General features: G+C 38.7%; 1 protein-coding gene across 2 annotated transcripts in view; it reads left to right on the forward strand.

Annotated features, from left to right (window-relative positions):
• The window catches only part of LOC150089700 (protein O-mannosyl-transferase TMTC2-like), a 221538-nt gene that overhangs the window by 194828 nt on the left and 4286 nt on the right, over positions 1-22424 (forward strand). The window contains exons 4-11 of one of the 2 annotated variants that reach the window (XR_016546679.1): positions 6148-6262; positions 6939-7024; positions 14370-14431; positions 15792-15914; positions 17479-17557; positions 17706-17827; positions 19005-19086; positions 20633-20742. Coding sequence is in view for 1 of the 2 variants with exons in the window: in XM_090368742.1 (XP_090224868.1) it covers positions 6148-6262; positions 6939-7024; positions 14370-14431; positions 15792-15914; positions 17479-17557; positions 17706-17827; positions 19005-19086; positions 20628-20742 (784 nt within the window). In the remaining variant the exon portion in view is untranslated. Of the gene's footprint in view, positions 1-6147; positions 6263-6938; positions 7025-14369; positions 14432-15791; positions 15915-17478; positions 17558-17705; positions 17828-19004; positions 19087-20627; positions 20743-22424 lie in introns of both variants that reach the window. The other variant, XM_090368742.1, reaches the window with a different exon arrangement.

Below are 22424 nucleotides of genomic sequence, written 5' to 3' on the forward strand. Positions count from 1 at the left end.
CAGCGCTTTATAAACTTTTTTTTTTCATCCAGCATTTCACTTCATAGTTTGTAGACTGTCCAGGATCGCAATTGACACTCGCAGTCCAATGCGTAGTGTGGTTTTAAACGGTTACATTTCGACTCAAATATGAAACTTAAAATAAAAGAAACCATTGAAATAAAAATGTTTGAATTATTTTGTGAAAAACATAGTCCGCAATCTCCTAAAACGGTTTGATCCCCAAATACCACTTTGTGAAATGATTTCCTCTCAATAAAGAGCGGGACATATAATGGCTTCCATGAATTCTATCGCCTACAGGTGTTTTGTACTGGACCTTCGACAAAGGCTGGTTTACGTTGTGTACCGACAGCTTGTTACCATGGTTTCCAGCCGTATATGGCTAGTGCGGAAGAGATTGCGGTGCGAGGGGAAGAAATAAGAATAGATTTAATCTACAAAATTCCATACAGTGCAGCCTGGTTCTGTGCGGTCAGCAGAGAAATCTAGTGGATGCCTTCGTACAAGAGGGGGGAAAAATCGCCCGCATCGAACTGTTGGGCGGACATCCAGTTTAGTGGCGTCAGACAGCAATTCAATAGCGGGAATAGCTGCCCAGGGAATATGGCTGCCCGTTTTTACCCGACTAGATTTCTGGGCAGTCGTTCGCCAACCACGTCCATCAGCCAATGAAAGAGCGCCACAACACCAGAAAGGAGAAGCAAAAGATGCCGATTCAGCGATGTTCGCAGATTTGCCTGAACGTAGCGCTTACAGAATTACTTGGCAGGAAGCAGTGAATCGCGATTCAGTGGGGAGTTTGGCGAGGCATTTCGACTGCAACACACCTTCCTGATATGCCAGCAAGAAAGTTGCAGAAATGCGAAAGTCCACACACCCGGCATATTACGAAAGAAACAGAGGGCGGAAACCACGCTACTTTGCGTCTGAACTTTGGCTGTTATTGATAATCTTCGATATTTATTCGATTTGGGGTTTTTATTCATCGGAAGAAGGACAAAAAACAAAACAGGAAGTTAAATAACATCACATATGAAGGTGAAGTAATTACAGACCTCTAAATGTGATTTCTGTTTCAGGAAAAAGTTATTAATATAAATATTTCTCCATATGTAGAAACCTGATATGACCGGTAAATAAAATAACCTTTTTTATTTTTTAAAACATCTAAAATGTCTAGACTTATACTCGAGTAGCTACGGTATTTAAGAGTTCAGCAAAACTTTTGACACTATTCCACAGGAAAGTGCTGTAGAAATTGAAGTAGTATGGCATTAGGGGCAAATTGATGCTGTGGATAAAGGGATGCCTGCTGATAACTACTTTCTGTCTTAGACAAGTTTAAGACAGAGAGTGGTTATGTTATCAATGGGTGCTGCTCTTTTTGGATTAAAGCTGTCAGTGGAATCCCCCAGATTTCAGTGAGGGGAACAAAAGGGTGCTCTTGGCAACGAGTAATTGATTGTTTGGACAAACTTTCATCTGGAGTTGTGAACGTTAGTAGTTTAAATCAATTTAAACAAATTATTATTGGGATGGACAGAATGTGGATAGTTATTTTTTTGATTGGGTCCGCATTATTTGCCATTACCAATACTAATGTCCCACAAGCATGGCCGATTGAACAATATTCCTCATTCAACTAGAATCAGTCTGGCAAACTACCAGAGCGCTATTATCTGACACCGGATAACGTGGTCAAGAATTTAGCCTCAACGTTTCAGAAACATCGCTTTAACAGAAACCTGCAGAACAGTAAGAACTTAAGACCAAACCTTGGCTCTCAAAAGTACTTTTAAACAACAAGTATTTTCCTCAAAACAAAGAGCTTTCAGAAAATGGCAAAAAAACAAAGACGCACAAAATTTGACAAACTACAAGAATCAAGTAGTGAGCGGCCATCTTTACAAAATTCAGACATTATAAAATGATCACCAACAAACTTTGTTACTGGAGAAGGATTTTGGCAAAGATGCTTAAAGAGTTCACGTGGATTATCACGTGGATTAAAATGATCACCAACAAACTTCGTTACTGGAGAAGGATTTTGGCAGAGATGCTTAAAGAGTTCACGTGGATTATAACACCTCCACTAGGTGGGCTGTAAAACCTTCAGAGCCAGCCACAGACCGAATTTAAAAGATCTTAAAATAGGAATTACGGATAGGACTCCCCTCTCGTTAACCATAAATTCTAAGAGTACTCTAATCAAAGTATTACCAAATTTGCTCAATAATCATATTTCCCGAATTTGTTTAAGGTAAACCCCAAAACGCTACTAGCACTGGGCCAAACTAGGTACCAAAATTAACCTGTTGCTTGAAGCAAGGAGTCTTTTATTCCCATCTGTTTCATCAACAAATGGAAAGGTTGTCTTGACGGGTTCTCATTGCGATGGATTCACAGGAATCAGACATTAACTAAGGTCATTTGATGCTAAGTATGCACCTCTTCTCTCTGCCCCCCCCCCAGCTTCGTACCCTAGATTTTTGCAGAATGAATATCCGAGTTTGGGTTTACCGTTCTGTATACTCTTCTGAAATAAAATAAGATATTCATTCAAAGAATGCAACATTACAGTATTCACTGCGCATGCGCAAAATCCACGATGAGGAATTTAAAATGGAACCACTGTATGATATATTTTGTGATGCCAAATTGGACTAAAGTTAGTGTCTGTAACTGCGCATATTATTTGGATGGTTTTCCTCTGGTTTTGCTGACGAAAAACCAGAGCGTCCGGGAGATTAAACAATACAACCGGCGTCGCCCGAAATCGGATAATTTTCGTCAAATGATGAGTACTTAAAAGTGCACGATGTTTGTGGCAACTTCCTTCGTTATCTTAAAATATCGTTCTACATCCGGTGTGATTATAATCGATTTGCTTACTTACCGGCAAAATAATACTAAAAGAATGATTCGGGCGCAAGAATCAAAAAATAAATAAATAAAAAAAAAGTCAAAAGACATAACGAAGGCACTTCAGGAAAAAAAAAAAAAAAAACGCGTATAACATATTCAGTTAACTTTCACTCCTAACAAGTACAAATCCAAAAGAGATTTTTGTGATGGCTAATTTTAATTAGGTTCGACATTTTTATTTATTTATTTTTTTAACAAAAGATGCAAATCCTATTTATGCTTCGCCTCGTGCGCTGTTTGAAATTGAAAGACGCGGATAAACAAACTAATGGCAGACTTTTAGCTTAACGAGCTCAACAATCATATCTGTCGTCTGCTGCACGTGTTTGCTTTCTGTTGGCACCATTTTAATTGTTGAAATCTGTTGCTATTGGGTGTCTTTGAAAATATAAAGCTTGTTTTGGAAGTTGCTTGTTAAAATAACTGTTTTCTTCTTTAATTCTATCCGTTTGAACGTCTCAGCGAAAAATAATCTGTTATTTTAATACAGAAAAACAAACTCTTATATTCAAGTGTACTGAACCTTGAACCACGGTCACTTAAACGTGTGTAATGTTATACCCTCGCGCCTGAACAGTCTGCTAAGAGTAGAAAGGAGAAAAGCAGAAGAACATCAGTTATGATGTTGAAAACCGTAACGCAGCAGCTTATCAATAGCGAAACCCTAAAGGTTTTATTTTTCTATGGATATTTTTTTTTATTTGGATCCGAGTTGGATAATTTTGAAAGGAATGAGCAAATTACTGTTGAATTAAAAGCTGAAAGAAACACCTTCTAGAGCGTTTGGTGCTCTCTCTCTCTCTCTCTCTCTCTCTCTATCCAAATGAAAATATCTCCAACACGGATGAATGGATGGCTAGACGCGGACGGTTTTTTAAAATATTATTAGTAAAAAATATATTTTTTCAGCTTTACTCGCATTATACAGTTTATGCACAGTTATATACTTAGGTAGATTATTGAGTTCAAGTTTTCCGACTGCTGAAGTAGGATTAGCCTCCTCGGATCGTATTTCGATTCGAATTCGACATTCAATTCTTAACCCCTTTCGAAGAATTTAGAATTACAAATGAAAGCCGTTAAAAACGATCCTGAAGTGATCTCTTCTGTATATAGAACCAGTTGCATGTCAAAAATGGGTTGTGACAAAAGGGACGGTAACCCTGATGATGGAAGAAAAACTATTCATCATCCTCCATAAAAAAATAAAAAAAAAAAACACGAGCTTCGTCACGAATTAAGTTCGATATATAGAAACCTTTTAAGGTGAGTTAATTTTACGCAGCATCTGTGCGGACTTCATAGCAGGTAGGAGAGATGGGCAACGGAAAAGCTTTAGCGAAAGTTCCATCCTTTGAATTACGTTTGATTGAGTCTGGGATGAAAAGTGGTGGGACAACAGAAGTCTTAATGGAAGGAAACACAATTGATTGAACGCACATGGAAACTTACGTTTTGCAGTTTCCACGCCCTTTCCAAGGGTGTGCGCCGGCGCGCGCATGTTGTAACCTCCGACTTCCAGGAGGGTCTTTTCATCCTCGTGTAGTCCCAATGGAAAAGGAATCGCTGGATACGGTTTCACTGCTAAGCCAGTTTTTCTTACATATTTCCCTTAAACAACCACTTTAAATAAAAATAAAGGAAAAACCGAAACCCTCCGAGTGAACACGTAAGAAAGGGTGTGGGGGGGGAGAGGCCCTTCCTCCTGTCTCCGTCACGCACTACTCAAGTGGGTCTTTCGGACGCAATTTCTGCGAATAACAGTCCAACGAGCAGGATACGGTCGATAAGATGAATCCGCCGCCAACTCGGAGACGCTGTTGCTGCTACTAGTAAAGGAGGGGAAGGGGGTCGGGAGCGGTCCCGAACGGTAACAATGGAAACGGTGACTTGACTTCATTGCCTCTACGCCATTACTTTCGGAAGAGAAGGCGCGCTCATTCCGTCTGTTGTAGACAGTAATGGATATTGGAGCCGGCCCGCTGATAGTGATGCTTCGTCCTTTTCCCATCCCCCCCTCCTTCTCCATCCCATCCTCCTCCCTTCCGACTTTATGCTCGGCGGTGAAGTACTCGACATAATGGGCAACGCTACGACCACGCGGGAGACCGTGGAATTTACTTCGATTCAGCCTGACAAAGCGAGCTGCAATATGTAAAGGTTGGTTGTGACGGCTGATATTTATCAAGGAAAAAGAACTAAGGACGGTCCCCACTACTAGAGTGTTCCCCTAAGTGATCCCACCAACTGGCGACGAAGAGATTTCGCCAATCGTCAGTTCCCATCCGTTTCACAATTGTCAACCGCTTACAGAAGGGGTAGGGGGAACTGACAGCGACTGTAAGGCCACCTAGTGGAGATAAGAATGAAATTAGAGGGCTGCGTGGAATAGAATTTTTCGCTGCAGAATATTACTTTGATTTTATTTTCATTTACAGAGTGGAATCAGCCCGGTATGTGGCTGATCTCCCCCCCCCCTGTGGGTTCATACAAAGATGAATACGAAGTACAGTACACAATTATTGCGACACCTTAACAAAACTCAGTTATATTTAAAGTCCCAAAAGAAATACCATAGCGTGATGGCGTTGTTGGATGAGGCGATACAAATCACTGGACATTGGGAAAAATGATGCGCGTGGAAAAGTCGCTGAAACAATATCCCGACATTATTGGCTCCGTGGGAAGGAACTGCTTCTTCGTAATTAGGCGGCATTGTAAGACACGCATCCAATGTATCCGATGGATACCCAAAGGGAAGGGGTCCTAATGGCACTTCCCCATCTGCTTGGAAATCACTTTGATGATTGGTGGAGCCGACGTCTCCACTAATTAGCAGTCTGTCCGGCCCCTTTATGGGATGGACAAATATGTGCAGATCATCTGTAAGACCACTTAGGGAACAAGCCGGATGTAAGGGTTGGCGTCTTACTGGAGATAATTATCACACGCACGAATGACGGTAGCGGGTTTATGACTTCATGCGATGTGCCCTGAGCAGAATTCCCAAAAGTGCTCATTGTACTTTTATAAACATCTCATTGACGAGTAGATTCAACGTACCTCAATAAAATGCGATCTTGTTCACAGCTACTGCTAACTACTTCTCTTAAGTTTATTTAAATAAACTTTTCCCTCCCTCCTTCTTGTATCCTAACTCCCTTTCTTTGCATTCCAATTGAAAGAAATCCTCCTAATCTTATTCTCTTTACCATACAGCCTACGGGAACCTGGCCAACATTCTCAGTTCTCAAGGAAAAAAGGAAGAAGCCGAATGGGCGTATAGAAAAGCATTAAGCTATCGTTCCAATATGGCGGATGTCAGGTACAATCTGTAAGTATGTAAAACATGCTGTATCATTAATTAATGTTAAAAATTAAACTTTGAGTTTCTTGATTTGCAGTTATATCGTTTCTGAAATAAATCTGGGGTCTTAAACCGAAATGGATTAAGGGAAGGGTTGAGAAATTTGGGTCCCCGGTTATTAAATGGAATTTAATTTTTAAAGAATTAAAAAAGACTCTTCATCTGCCTATTATAGACATTATTTTTATTACGATTTTGAGCTTAACAGTCGTTTATGCTGAAACTGAAATAGGGGGATGGGGTACTCCCTCCCTCCCTATTTCAATTGCACGTCTGTCAAGAAATTTCTACGCCTTACAGCAAATAAATCTGTATGGTTTTGCTATGGCTCATTCTCGCTCACCGCTATTTTCGGACAAATATGGTAGTAAGAAAGCGAATGACTCCCTGGATTTATATTAATGCATCATCATGAAGAGTAAGAAGAATTTTATCGCTTTCTTATGGGTTGGAAATTTTACCCGGAGGCTGGGTGAACGGCGAAGTGCTTCAAGTTGGGAGGAATTGAAATCAATATCGGTGGCAGACAGCTGAATTAGATGTGACAGAGGCACCAGGGGGCGCTCCTTGCTTATTGCTGTTCTGTAATATGATTTAAACGTAATACTCCACTAATGCCGTCGTTCTTTCTGGCTCTTCCTAGGGGAATTCTTCTACAAGAACAAGGAAGGTACGAGGAAGCCTTGCACAGTTACAAACAGGCTATACAATTCCGGCCAAGACTAGCAAGTAAGTAAGAAACTGTTTATGCATGCTCTTTTTTTACGTTCGTACTACTTGGGTATTGTTTGGGGCGTGGCCAATTTAAATAAATAAATAAAAATGCTCTTCCTTCGACGCATATACATAAATAGGTATGTCTGAGGTGGTAAGAATCTCCCAGGATGGGCACACCTATTTGTGTGTAGTATCAAAGAAGGACGCCATCTGACATGATCATGATTCTGGAGTCCTCCATGAGCACCTATTCCATATGAAGGGCCCAGAGATTAGGGCCAGTCAACGTTTTGACAGAGAAAACCAATCTTTCCTCTCTAGTGCAATCACGAAGCTGAGGAACACTCACAACCAGGGCCAAACTGGTGGTGATCACTTGTTGGTGGAGGTGAAACGTCCACACCACACAATTCAGGAACACGTGTTCGGTGGCAAAGACTCCTAACTGTGGTAGACAGCTTTTGGAAGATGCTTATAATGAAGAATTTTACTGACCACAGAAGGCCATCTTGCATAGAGAAGTCGATAGTTTTCTCCACCGGAGACGAACGGGCCTTCTGCGAAGGTATTGTGGGGTCTACGGATAAGTTGAAGGATTGCAGACAGTTTGCTGGATCAGATAACTTCTGATTAATTAGTCTGGGGCTAAGTGGACCATCACTGGGATCAATTTGACTTTCACGCCAATTAAAGGACATCAATAAATTAGCATATAATGCTACATAAATATTGGATAACAAAATCTGCTCTCTTTCTCCCTCTCCACACGTGAATGTCTCTTTCTTCCCCCTCTCATTCTCTTTCTATCCCTCTTCATGCTTCTATGTCTCACGTTTCGTTTTTTTTCTGTTTCTCTCATCTTTTTAATTCGCTTTTTACTATCCTCTTCTTTTATTTTAATACTCTTTCTTTCTCGTCTCTGTTTCCGTGTCTCTTTTATTCTTTCTCTCTATTTCTGTTCTGTTTGTCATTTCTCTCTCTCTCTCTCTCTCTCTCTCTCTCTCTCTCTCTCTCTCTCCCTCTCCTCATTTTCTTTCTTTTTTGGTCTGTCTGTCGTGTCTTAACATTCTCTCTCTCTCTCTCCTGTTATTTCTCTCATTATCATTTTGTCTCTCTTCTACTATCTCTGTTTCTGTTTTTTTTTTCTTAATTTCTATTCATTTTCCCCCTTTCTTTAGCCATTTCTCTCTGTGCTTAGAAAAAAAAAAAAAAAAAAAAAACTCTGCCCAATAAACTAGAACCACAAAACTACCTGACAGCTTCCTGAATGTCAGATATTTCCCATCTAATTTTAACCCCTTAAGTCAGATATCGAACAAAAATGCACACGCCTGACCTCTAGCGAGTGTCTCTCTAACAGAAACTCGTTAAATACACGAAATATTGTTGCCCGAATTTTAAACCGCGTTTTTCCTTCGACAGTCTTTAACAAGCCACCTAATACACGCGATGATATTGACCTTTAGGGCCCCCCCCCGTTCAATAATTAACATTTTGACCAAAGCAGCGCTTAACGGCACGTTCAGCTTGCCACAATAATCATTAACATCGATTACTCCTTCCTTCATTCCACGCCGAACGAATTTCTACAAATTAATCTCACTCGGTAAACTAAGAAACCGTTAGGACCGGACGACAGAAGCGCCACCTAGCTCGCTAAAAACACAAAAACCTCTTAGTGACTGGTGGAGATTTAATTTGCATATTAATTGTTCTTCGTATAAAAAAAAAAGAAAAAAAGAAATAGCTTCGCGGGCAACTATTTTTATCGCTTTTTTATTTTAATTTTCGAGCGCAGTTCGAGAGAGAGAGAGAGAGATCGTCGTCATAAAGCCGACATTTTGTTTGCTTCTTTCCGTAGCTCGACGAACACAAATTACGGCCGCCTAACATGTTTCTTAATGATGTAACCTTTAGTCCCAAATCTCCCGTAGCCAGGGTGACGAGAACCACTTAACAACTCATTACAGGAAATCAATTCGGCCCTACATTAGTCTCTGTGATCTTTAGCTAGACGTCATAGATGGAGGAGGGGGGGGATCACGTGGCTTTCTTTGCGCTGTTTCTCGCTTGGGGAAAACTGGAGTGGATATTTCTCCAGTCGAAAGAAAGAAAAGGAAACAGAAAGAAGCAGAGATGACAGCGAACCAAATAAACACACACACACACACACACAAACGCACGCGTACGTGCAGAGAAAAAGCTGACACGTTTTACGACTGAACGGATAGCTGCGTCTTCCTCTTCTTATAATAAGTGGAGTACTAGAAAATCGTAAGAGTGATCCCGAGCTAGAAGGGTATCGTGTGCTCGTGCGTTAATGGGGCACATACTTTATCGGCTTCTTTTCGCAGAAAAATATTGCTTAGGAGAGTAAGAGCTTATTAAATGAGCTCTTTTTTTTTTTTCATTTTGGCTCCAATGGCCCTCGTGAATTCCGGATGAAGTTATTAAGTCTCCCATCCGTCATTAACGTACAGATGTATTTCGAATGATAGTCGTCTGTTTTTTTAATGTCAGACATCCGTTGCTGTCACAAGCGTTTATGAATTGAGCTTTTAATCTTCGGCAGACGATCTTTCCCCACTTGAAATATCGCGGGCAGAAGATTTGCCTTTTATTCCAAAAGGTATTTCTCAAAGAAATAAACTCGCGTGAAATGGATAGATAGTTTGGTGTGATTAAGTTAGCGTATCGTGTGGTTCACCCTCGTCAAACGCTACAATACGCTCGCGACGTCTACTGCTGCCATCTGGTGCTAAACGTCGGAACTAACAAGTTGAATTTTTTTTTTTTTTTTCCCTATTTCTTCTTTTTTCCCTCTTTTTCTTTAAGAAATAGAGTTAACGATTTGCTTACATTTTCTTAGAAGTACAATACTTCACCCCATCCAGGAATATTTGGAAAACAATAGCATTAAAGAGTAAATAATGTTTTTAAATATACCTTCTTTTAGAAATTTTTAATACGAAGAATTAAAATAATGCTCGGGACACTGAGTACGATTAATATAAGAATCACAGATCGATTTCAACCACCCTTCTTGTTCTAAGTTCCATTCACGTTTTTGGGGGGAGGGGAATGCGAAACTGCCGTGAAATACAAATTTTGATCAATCCATTTATGTTGGCTTTGTTTTTTTTTTTTTTTTAGGTTCCTCGAAAACTGCGAGGGGCTCGCAATAAAAGCAACGAATTTGTGTTACCCGAATCACTGTAGAATTTAGCGACAAGAAAATTGACTTTTTTGTCTCCTAAAAAAAAAAAGAAACCCTCTGGATCTAATTGACATGCAAAAGAGCGAATTTTTTTCCCTTTGTTTATTTGCAAAGGGCGAAATGAAGCAGCGTGCAAAAAAAATGCGATGCTAATGAATAACAATTAAGGTGTAATTTTTGAAACTACACGACGTTCGCCAAATTATTTTTTTTTTTTCCTCCACGAGTAACACAAAAACAGAAAAGTAATTAACGCCACGGCGATTCCACATCACTCTCCATCCATCCCTTGACAACAGGTGACGTCATACTATTGACGCATCCCCCGTCCTTTGTGTGTTCTTCACAAAACTACGAGCATCTTCAGTCTTGTTTCGATGCATTTGCTTCATTTTCCGTTCCTCATCACGCAATTAACATTCCGCCCCCCCAACTCTTCCGAAAACTTGCGTTTCCATGGTAACGGAAAAGTTCCCGTGTGTGTGTGTGTGTGTGTAAGGGACTTTAATCGTTGGCAGACGAAAGAAAAGAAAATTCGGACTAATGGATTAAATTCTAATTGCTTTTCCACGCATTATGAGAATTTTCACCCCCTCTCCACCTCCTCCTCCTCCTCCCCTTCCCCCCAAAAGTGTCTAATGGCTGAGTTTGTAACAAAATTTCTAGCTGAGTTTTATATTTTGTTTCAGAAAGTTTTGGAAATCTACTTAGGCATCCGTTTTCCTTTTTTTAAACATAACTAGTTTAGCACTTTCGAAGAGAGAGTCTGAAATTTATTTTGTACGTAATTCCCAAAACAAATCAAAGAGTTACTGGAACGAACTTAATTCCACCCTACGGAACGAACTTTGAAATCTTTGATGCAAGCATGGTTGACCATTTGCATCTTGGGCAATAGGAACTTCTCTCATTACTTCATCCGATTGAATTGTTTTAGCTTTTGTGAGTGCTTTGGTGTATGTGGAATTGAAACCGGAGTTATGGAAAGAAGAAAGAATATTCTCCGCTTTCCTTTCTGCTATCTCGAATCATAAAGAAGGTAGAAAAATCCATCAATTTAAAATTCTAATTTTCCAACGTTCTGTCTTATTTAATTCTTGTCATTCGATAAGCTTCACAATCAGTAAATTACAACTCCTTTTGTACGGTGACGAAGGAGAAAACAGGATTCTCGAATCCAGTATGTAAATGATTAGATTGTAAGACGTGGGATTTCAAGTTAAAGAAACAACACTGAGTCTACATTGCGAGTAAAAAACAGCAAAGTTACAAATAATATAAAAGAATAAGTGTAATATGAATTAAATTGAATAACAGAAAACGTTAAGAGCAATCCAATCTTCTTTCAATATGACAAATGCCTGCTACCTTCCACAGTTGTTTCGATACATAACAGAGTTCAGTCGAACCCGAGTTCTATGTATCTGCAGAGTTGGAGCCACTGCTGTTATTGTGCAATCGGGAGAAAGTTCGGTTTAGTAAACAGCCCATTTGAGGAGCCAGATTTCCGATGCGAAGATGGGTTTATTGTGGTAGGAGCGACCGATTCCCAATTTTCAGCTAAGAATAAGAGAGAGAGATAGGCAAACGATGGTCTGATTGTTGACTTTAGTTGCTCTGTTGTCAACGTACTGCAGGCGTTCCCTGGCAATCCATTTAAGTCGAAGAGCTCTGCTAAGGAAAAGCTAAATTAAACCTTAACTTTGGGTCAAACAATACTCCCAATAAGTGACTGGACCACCATATGTATGGAGGCTCCATGATTCAAAGCCGGATGGTGGAAGGATCAGTCTCGATGAGATCATACAGACTTATTCGGGGTTGATTAAGACTATTCTAAATTTCTCTGTTGAAGTCTGTTATCCGGATCATTGTTAGCTGCAACAGGAGTATCTTGATATCGTCGACATGAATGATGAAATCAATCCTGTTTTTGACTAGCTGGAAAATGACTGCGGTGAATAGACGCGTGGAAAGAACCACACCTTGTGAAACTCCGGCCGTAACGTGCCTAGTGTAAACTCTGTTTTCCGCAAGGAACTTGATAGTCCTGGTATGAATCAGTGAGGACAGAAAGACAAGGACATCTCTCCATCAATGAGAAAGTAGCTTTCTAATAGTGGAAGTATAGTAGGAACGTCTGTTTCATTCAATGCCGCTTCTGTGTCGATGCTAGTGACCATAAGCTCAACAGCTTTTCAAAAGTGGAAAGGATGATTCTTGTGGTAGCAAGGATATTGCTGATATCTGTTCGGAGTGGGATACTGGATCAGCGGAAGTGAGAGAGAGTCTTGCTGATGAGAACGGGTAAAAGTACCTTCTATAAGTTGCGGGGACTGGAGGCATTGGCGATCAGTCTGTAGTACTTCAAAAGTAGGATTGCAAGTCTTTGCTAGCTATCTGACAAGACAAGCATTCCAGTGGAACGACAAAATGACTGGAAGGGATGGAGTTAAATATAGCTAACAGACAATTAATGGTTAATGATATAAAGGCATTGAGGGCCTCAGTGAAACTGATTTCAGCAATAAGTTGATGCCTGGCGATGACCAAGGATTTTAACGGATCAGCCCACGATTCACATAATGGTAGAGAGTGCAGATCGCTGTTGAGAACTCCCTGTTGATTCTAATGATGTGATCGAGCCATTGAATGGGATCCAATTGTGCAGGGTAGTCTCGATCAGCAAAAAAGTAGAGCTTCCCACCTATGCAAAGGTGCACTCTAAGGCAGTTGACGTCGACAGGAACTATTGGAATAAGCAACTTAACTTAAAGCTGTTATTGTTAACTGAAGTTTCTTTGTCTTCACTTTTTCTCAGCTTTAATCTTAAACTGCGAATGAATAACGACGCGACTGTTGTGTTCCCTCTCAGCTGTTTTCTACAGGCTAATAGCATTTGTAAGAAACTGCGGAGCAGTGTCGTATGGTTGTACTTTATCACCTGCAAGACTCTTAAATTTCTTGCGTGTTTCCCACTATAATATAACCAGCCATTCTTAAATCTCCGTTCCTCTAAGCCATAATAGAGTCTCCTACCTCTTCTTAAAGTACACATTCTATCCCAGTTGTCCAACCATCTCTGAATCACAGATTACCGTCTTAATATCTCCAAAATGAAGTCGGAGATCAAAGAAAATTACCGTCTAATGAAGAAAATAAAGTTGTAACCACTCCATGCATGTGCATATTTGCCATAAATTTGCATAAGATTACCGTTAGATGTCAGCACTGTTCAAATTACCACATTCTCTACTATTTATGTCTTACCTTTTATCGTTCCGAAGTTTATTCGCCGAGTGTGCAAATCGCGAAGAAAAATTTCCAACGTGGTCACACGATTTGCTAGAAATATTAGTTCGTGAAATTGGACACGGGAAAGAAGGAAAATGTCTAATAACAGGCTCACTTATTTCCTTTAATGTAACGTTTATAGAGTAGCCACATTTTTTCTTTTTCTTTTTTCGTCGATTCCCGTCTAGGAACCATTAGGGCGCAGCTGACGCAGAACTGCGTTTTCACACTACTGTATATACATTTAGCAGAGGGGAACGACATTTTCTGTATTTAGACAAATAACATTTCTTCTTCCCAGATGCGTTTTGCTAGAAATGTTTAAAAATGATGATTTTGTAATACCATTGTTTATTTTACTGTTTTATTTGCTTTGAAACAATTCGGTTATATTTATTTGTTCTAATTTGTCTTTGCAATGAATATTTACAAAAATACTGTAGTTATTGTCACTTAAAATATTTAAATTTTAAGTTGAAATATATTTTAAGTGGTAATAATGAAAAAAAAAAAAATAATTGTTGCGCAACAATGAAAAGAATTCTTCGTTGTTGCCCAACAGTGAAGAATTTTTTTCGTTGTTGCGCAACAATTATTTCATTCATTATTAAATTGTGATTTCATCAGTTATCGTCTGTTTTTTGGGTTTCTATATTTAAATTTTGTTATTTTCCATTGTTAAAAGCTTAATTTTGATCTCATCTTTTTTCCTTTTTTGGATTGTTGCCAACTTCATTTCCCTACTAGAACATTTCGCTGATTATTAAAAATACAACAAGTGTTACAAGTGTTGTAAATGCTATTTACAATTCAATGACAATAACTTTTTGTTTCTTTTGTTTTCAGTGGCTCATTTAAATATGGGACTCGTGCTTGGCATCATGGGTAGGAAGGAAGAGGCTGCAGAGGTAACTGTTATTTGATATTTGAAATCAATACGATTAAGAAACATTACTTTGATGTACGCCCGTTCAACTTCAGTGGTAAAAATTACTTTCCATGTGTCACAGACACAAAATTATCCTTACTCCAAAGAGCTTATTGGAAACATAGTTCTACACTTTTATTTGGTGATTGAGAACATTCCATTTTGCGAAGACAGGTAAGGTAGGTAGACTTTACAGAGGGATGAGCAGTATAAGGGTTCGATTACAGCGTAAGTTAATTCTTATATTTCTTTCAAGTCATGAAATAGATATTAAAAATATTATATTTTTACCTTATCTGATATCAACATTTACCACCTTGAAGATTATATTCTAAATAAGATCGCATAAATATATCGACCAGTTATGCAAATGGGAAACAAAAATTAACAGATATTTAAATTAAAAAAGATGAAATAATTTAACTTTAAGTTAATTGTTTATTTTTATTATAATTTTATTTTATTAAGGTTGTTTTAAAGCTTGTCTAATTCTATTTTTATTAATAAAATAAAGTAAATTATAAAATTAATTATTCAAATATTTATTTTGACATTTTAAAATGTTATTTGTAATAAAACGATGTTTTAAAGACATCATAAAATTAAAATACAAGAAGCTTAATTTATTGATCAGTCTCCAAAAACTATAAATAGGAACTTAGAATGTTTAATCACGCTAACTAAGACTTTTCAATAGATTGTTCAATCATAATTACGACCGATTCCAGCTGCCTTACACTCCCAAATATCTGAACTCATCTCCTTAAAACCATTCAGCCCAATCTCTTCTTCAAAATGCATAACAGTGATTTTAATTCTAATTTCTGGACTTAGATGTTAATTACTTCACTCTCGCTTTAGATGGCACTACGATCGGTTTAGACCATCGAAAATATTGCGTATTAAAACTTCAAACACCACAAAAATAACTGTCCTAGCATTGCCTTCAAGCATGGTGCTTAGAAAAAGAAGCTGTAAACGCTGTCGCTTCCCAGTAAGGATTATACGTAGTTGAGATGGACTTACATCTGCGTGTCTCCAATAAGAGGTATTCCACTGTCTCGTGCGATTGTTGCGTCGTAGTCACCGAGACATATAATGAGACTTCGGGGAAATCATTGGTGGCCGACTTGGTTAGTCGACATCACGCCTTTTGATTTCATGTTAAGGGACTCCCCGAGTAGCTGCTATCGGATGACTGTACGGATGGTTGGAGGTGGGCCTACGTAGCCACATTAATAGATTCCAGCGGGAATTACGTTAGACTTTTTTTTATTTTATTTTCCGCAGCGATTAACTGCAATAAAGTGGGAAGACTTAAACATTTCTTTGCATTACAGGTCTATCGGAACTGCGCTCAGCTGGATAGTTCGGGACTAAAAGATCCTAAGATGCACGAGAGCACGAAGATTTCTGCCCTTTTCAACTTAGGCAGGCTTTATGCGGACGAAGGACGCTATCAGGTACGTAACAAATGAGTTCTCTCTTTTTTTTTTTTTGTAGGCTATTTATCGTCTGCAAATAACGATCGTTTGGCATTTACCTCTCTAAAATGTTTGTTTTGTTAATGTCTAAGTCTGGAGAAAACTTAAAGGAAATTTTTCCAGGACAATGTTTGCCTGATTTTATGACTCACTCAACTAATTTAGAAGAGTGCGTAACTAAGATGAAGTCTTGTAGAGGGCGCTTTGGAGACTTCAATTATCGTTAGCTTCTTTTTCGTTGGAAAGAGACGGGAAGGAAGCCCCAATTCACTAGGGGTACATACATTGACAAAATGGTTTTCTGTTCAAACGAATCCTTCATTTCGAATATTTGTTAAAGCGAATAGCTGATTAGATTCTTGAAGAGCAAAAGATTGCGTTGAATGACGTAATTTTTCTTTTGATGAGATACAATTTCTTTCAGTAGCTTTAAGGTATCTCTAGAAGTTGGATGTACTTCTCTCAAGTCTTATCGAAAAGTATTTGATAATCGATTAGCTTTTAAATGTCTCCATATTTCTTGATATTTGCCTTCTTTAAGGATGAGAGAGAAAAAGGTTAAAAAAAAATCCAGAGAAATGACAGAAATTTTTCAAGAAATGTCAGAATCGATCCATTAACTGTTCAACTGCAAAACATCTCTCAAATATCTCCAGAAAACATGACCCCCATATCGCCGAGGATGTGCCAAACCAAATGGAAAAGGCAAGAATAAATGCATATGTGATATTCCTGTCATTGTGATAAATTGCGCCCTGTAAAACACGAAAAATTGGCAAAAGTTTCGTAAGAACAGAGAAAGTATCCAAGACAGAACTGGAGTGACATCGCTGACTAGAAAACTCTGCAGCAATCGGAAACACCCGGATAGATGTTAATTCTGAAAATCCAAAAGAAATTCCGAGGTGAATGATTGAAGTAGATGTCGCTGGACGTATTTTCAAAGGATTTTGAGTTGGTAGGAATTTTTCAGTTGGTTAGTTACCTTCTACAGTATTCCAATTCCAATGGTTTGAAATGTATCGTTTATGTACAAGTGTGGATGAAAATAAAATCGTATTCTCTCCTCCCCGATGTCTGATGAAAGCATCTAATCAAATTAATATTAAATATTCTTGTCGCATATTTCTATTTCCAAAGACTTCCTCTTATTATAATCTCAATGAAACCTCAATAATTTAGCCGTATCAGATTTAAATAAATGAGCTAAAATATTGCTTTTTAACATTTAATTTGATTTTTATATTTCCACTGTATATTCATAATGTTTATTTTTAAAATTTATTATTAAAAACAAACATTTTAAAAATATTTTTTATATTTATTTAAATATATTTTTTAAAACGAATGTATTATTAATAATTGATTTAATTAATATTTAAAAAGTGCATCTAAGTACCATCTAATTTAGAAATGTTAAAAAAGGGGTGGAAGGAGCCCCACGTAGTAATTCCAGTCACGTGATCCTTAGGGAACATCCCGATGGATCAAAGTAAACTTTCAGCTTTCATAATATTTTTTTCCTTGCTTTTTTTTTTTTTAGGAGGCCATCGATGTGTATCAGGAAGCAGTTCAAAAGATGCCTGATCATTATCAACCCCAATCTTTATTTAACATGATGGGTAAGTGATTTCATTCTTTTGGTCACATTGATAACACCCATGTTTTAAATGAAGTATTTGATTAAAGCCAGACATGTTTGTCTTTGCATTTAGCATTAAAGTTGCAACATGGACCTTTATTTTTCACACGCTTCAATTGTAATTTCAGGTGAGGCATTTTTCAAGCTGAGCCAGTACGAGGAGGCCGAACATTGGTATCAAGAAGCTCTACGTGTGAAGCCTGATCACATCCCCGCTCATCTGACGTACGCCAAACTGCTATCAAAGTGGGTAAGCGTTGATCTCCTGACACCACTTAATATTCTCTCTTGGCTAACCCTCTGATAATGTTACTGATACTCTACTGGTCGTTGGTCTGGTAGGAAGGCGGAAAAGGGAATGATATTTTTATAAAATAAGATTATTTCAGCGCTGTATAATGGCACCATCTTTATTTAACAAAATAATGTCTGTTATGCATCGCTAGACTCTTTTATAGTTCCCTCAAAACAGAAGAGGAATCTTTAATACTCTGTTGTGCTCTGGTACGGTGGACGAGTGAAGAGTTATTACAAAATCAGGAGGAGCTTAATCAATTTGAATTTCGGCAGGTCGTAATTTCAGGAAATACAAATAGGGGGGGGGGGGTTGTTTCAGAGGTCAGACACAGAAAGAGGGAGGGAATACACGAAGAAGAAAAAATGTTTATTCGGTGAGTTTGAAGTTGAATTGTGAATGGATGTTGGTTTGGTTGAAGTTACCGTTGCGAAATATTTGTAGAGGACATGTAGCAAACAACTCAACCTGTACAGTAGGGATTAGGGCAAGTATGGTAGCGCGGGATCATTAATTGAACTTTAAATACAGTCCACCTTCCTTGAAGCTAATATCATTTAAGCCATTTTTCCTTATCAGAGATTCAACATCACCATCTTGTGGCGTCTTCCGTGATAGATGAACGTTGCTCTCAACTGTTCGAACCTTTCAGATCTTTTTGTTTAATTCTGAAAATAGAAAATTTTACCGTAGAACACATGCAGAGTTAAGTGACCAAACCAATGCCTCTTGGATTTAGCTTGGAACTATTTTAAAACAGTCTGAAAACTTATTTTCAAAAACGACATTCCTTGCAAATTTAAGGACAGCAGGATTTAGTGGTTTCCACCTCAATCACGTCATCTCAATTCATCCGGCTTTTAATAGCGTTGAGAGCCCGGTTCTTCCCTCAATCTGAAGATCTCAGTACTACGAATCTTACAGCAGCATGGAAGATCCCACAAGAAACAAAGGGAAGGTCAGACTTCAATAATGTCGATGGGGGATGCATGCACTAACGTCAATTAAGCTTTAAGCTGAACCAGAACGAAAGAGAGAAAGACTGATTACAAAAATATATATTATTTATGTCTTTGAATGTACCCAACAAAAATCTGCTATGTTTAATAATTATTTTTGTTTGTTTGGACAGAATCGACCAATGGAGGCCGAACATTGGTTCCTCAGGGCTAAAGCCATCGCTCCCAATGATTCCAGCGTTTATCAGCACTACGGTAAGCTCTCTCTATTTTGTTTCTCATCTGATAATAGTTCGTTATCATTAGAAAACGATAGACTTAAGTTCCTTGAATTCTCCTGTATAATATCTGGGAAACCAGGAGGCATATCACTATCTCTTTGATTAACGATGAATATTATAAACTATTTTACGGTTAAGTAAACTTATTTGGAAAGTGTTTCATCGATTTGAAAGTATGACATTTTAGATGGGTACTCCGCAATTTTATAATTCTAGAAGAGAAATAGCCACAGTGTTATGAGAGGAGGTGGACAAGATCCCAGAGGGTTACTGATGTCATCAAAGCGCATGCTGATCGTACTCTATATTACAAGTTTAACTTTCCTAACCAGAGATTTTTAAAATTATTATCTCAACATATGCTACAAGACGGTGTACAAGTGCCTTCCAGGACCAAGAAACGGATAGGTTAAGCTGGTATTCCTTAACAATTTCAAGTGCGTATATAAGTGAAAGACAAAGAAGCTATAGCATTGTATAACCTATGTATATATACTGAGGGGCCACTTTATTAATCACCCCTACCTTTTCATGAAGTGGGGTATTTCTTCAGTAATGGCATCCCGTGTTCATATCGTTCAATGCATAGCAGGTCTGAAGACGCGTTTGGATGCTGTATGTGTACAACTCTTTTCGAGAATAGGCAAGATGGCAGAGTTAAGTGACTTTGAATTGACATGTACTTGACGTCGGACCTGCCTCTATGAACAGGTCGGAAACTGCAATCCCGCTGCAGTTTTCGCGTCTCAGGTGTATCGAGATTGGCCCAACGAACTAATAAAATCCGGCCAATGGCAATCCTGAGGTCGGAAACAGCTTGTTGATGCTGAAGAAGACTTTCTGTTACACTTCATAAGCAAGACTTCTTTATGAAGGGTAACAGAAAGGCCAGATTCAGTCAAATAAGTTTATATAACAGTGGTAAAGAGGAACGTTTTAGAACGCATAGCCCGTCGTACCTTGTCACAGATGGTGTATTGCAATCGACGACCGAACCAGATTCAATTCCTGTCAGATAAAACAAGAAGGTACGGTTACAGTGGACTCAGCAACACTAGCACCGGAGAGTGGAGTGGAAAAAAAGCGTTGCCTGTCTGACGAATTTCGGTTCCTGCAGTTTCACGCTAATGGATGGACCAGATTGTGGGGAAAAAAAAAAAAACAGCTGAGTCCATACACCCATCTTACCGGGCGTGGCGAGTGTTTTCTTGGAAAGAATTAGTTCCACGAACCTGAGAGTTAATTTAGCTTATTGCAGCAGATTCGCTGTTCATCAGATCTCAATTCAATTCAGCACTTGTGAGATGAGGCAAAACGAGGCCTTTGGATTACTCATCTTCCCACTTCTAAGTGGATTTGCTTTACCCCAATTGTTTCTTCCACACAGTAAAAAATGTACAAAATCTCGTAAAGACCAAGCAGTTAACTTGTTTATTGTGACTTTCTTGACATCAAAATCCTTTTCATAATTGTCTGTTGAGAGCATTATCTAACTATTCCCGCATTTATTTCTAGGGCAGTTTCTGTCCGAATCGGAGAGGCACGAAGAAGCCGCTGAAATGTTTGTACACGCTGCTGAATTGGCCCCGGATGAATACGAAATCATCTTCAATGCTGCTAACACGCTGCGGTAAGTATCTTCCAGCTCCCTTGCTTTTTACCATGATTCGATGTACGGTTTTTAAAGGTTGTAAAATCGTGGTACGCAGTAACACGCGCTATCACTTGCAATGGAGGGCTATTTGGTCAAACCAAGCGAAATTTCGTTGTTTTTATTCAAGTACGACAATGAAAGGTTAATAGTGGCCACAGCCAAGTCCATCCCTGATTTAAGAGCTGTTTTTGATTGTGCCCTCGTCCATGTTTAGATCACTAGTGTAATCCACTTAACATGATATTAGAGCTCTTAGGACAAAGACGTTTGTATTACATTAGCCATGTCTATTTGGTAGCTCAGTAAGAAAACTTGTTCCAGTATTGAACGCCTTTTATCTTTGGTATTTAGAGCAAAAGGGTTCCCGAATGATTTGAAATGACAAAAGAAAGGAGGGATCATTTTCATATTTGATTGCGAAAGCTCCAAAATTCATGACATCGTGTTTTAAATTTAAACGTTTATTTTCAGAATATGAAGAGCAAGAATATTTAAAATAGGCCTCGGCTATTGAATACAACATAGTCAATAATTCAAGTCACCTATGGATTACTGAAGAATGTCATAGCTATTATACATTCCAAATTCGTTTGAGCCTTACAAAAGGATGCCATACTGGGTATATAGGTGGAGTAAGTAACAAGTCAAGGTGGTGGTAATGGTTGACTTGTTGCTTACCACCACCTTGACTCGTCTCAATTATTTATCTCTTAGGGGGGAAAAAAAAATCTGCTTTTACCTATGGTCATCTTCGCCAATGTCAAATTTCTGGACAAGAACACATTATTTGGATTAACCTTAACTTCTCTCCTTTCCCCAACATCATTTTTTTTTTCTGAATATCTTATATTCTGCTCAAATATCAAATCCACCCAATTATGGATTCAATAGATATATAGACCCAGTACAATGACCTTATGGCCTTTATTACCTATGTGAAAATCAAGCAATCCGTATATAGACTTCCCTCCAAAAAAGATTCCATAATTTCAGAATCCATCAGACCTCAAACATAACTCAGACCAGTATATAAAGAAGGCGTATAAGCCACGGTTCTCGGTATGGCATGAGTAGAAGAATTTCTGACAGCCAACACCATCCACTGTCGACTATCGCTGATGTTATCATGAAATGGAAGCGTAAGGGTACCACGCGTAGTATTCGTTTATTCCAGCAACTCACAGGAAGACCACGAAAGCACATCCCATGTGACAGAGGGAACTGAGAAAGGCAGCATGACAATCTCGTCAGATAACCGGTCGAAACCTTAAGTGTTTAAGGAGAGTGCCAAGAAGAGTTGAGTCTGTCTGAACAAACTACGTACGTAACTTCACAAGCTCGGTTTTCATGGAAAAGTGACAGCGTGAAAGTCAAACATACGAACCGCAATCAGGGTGTGGGGTCTTGCATGGTGCCACAAGTGCAGCGATTATTCCAAAGCAGTGGAAATCGGTGACATATTGGAACGGAAGAGGTGGAGTTATATTGTAGTTTAGAACAGTTGGTGGCATGCGGGGAACCATAAACACCGACGCCTACCCAAACATTTTGGACAGTTCCATGCACCCTACGATGTGGCAGTTCTTTGGCACGGACCTGTTTGTTTTAATAGGATATTGCCTCATCTCATACCCACATCGCTGTTAGAGAATGGTTCA

The sequence above is a fragment of the Mastigoproctus giganteus genome, chromosome 2 (genome assembly GCF_048544385.1).
Source record: "Mastigoproctus giganteus isolate SK-2022 chromosome 2, ASM4854438v1, whole genome shotgun sequence".
Taxonomy (NCBI): domain Eukaryota; kingdom Metazoa; phylum Arthropoda; class Arachnida; order Uropygi; family Thelyphonidae; genus Mastigoproctus; species Mastigoproctus giganteus.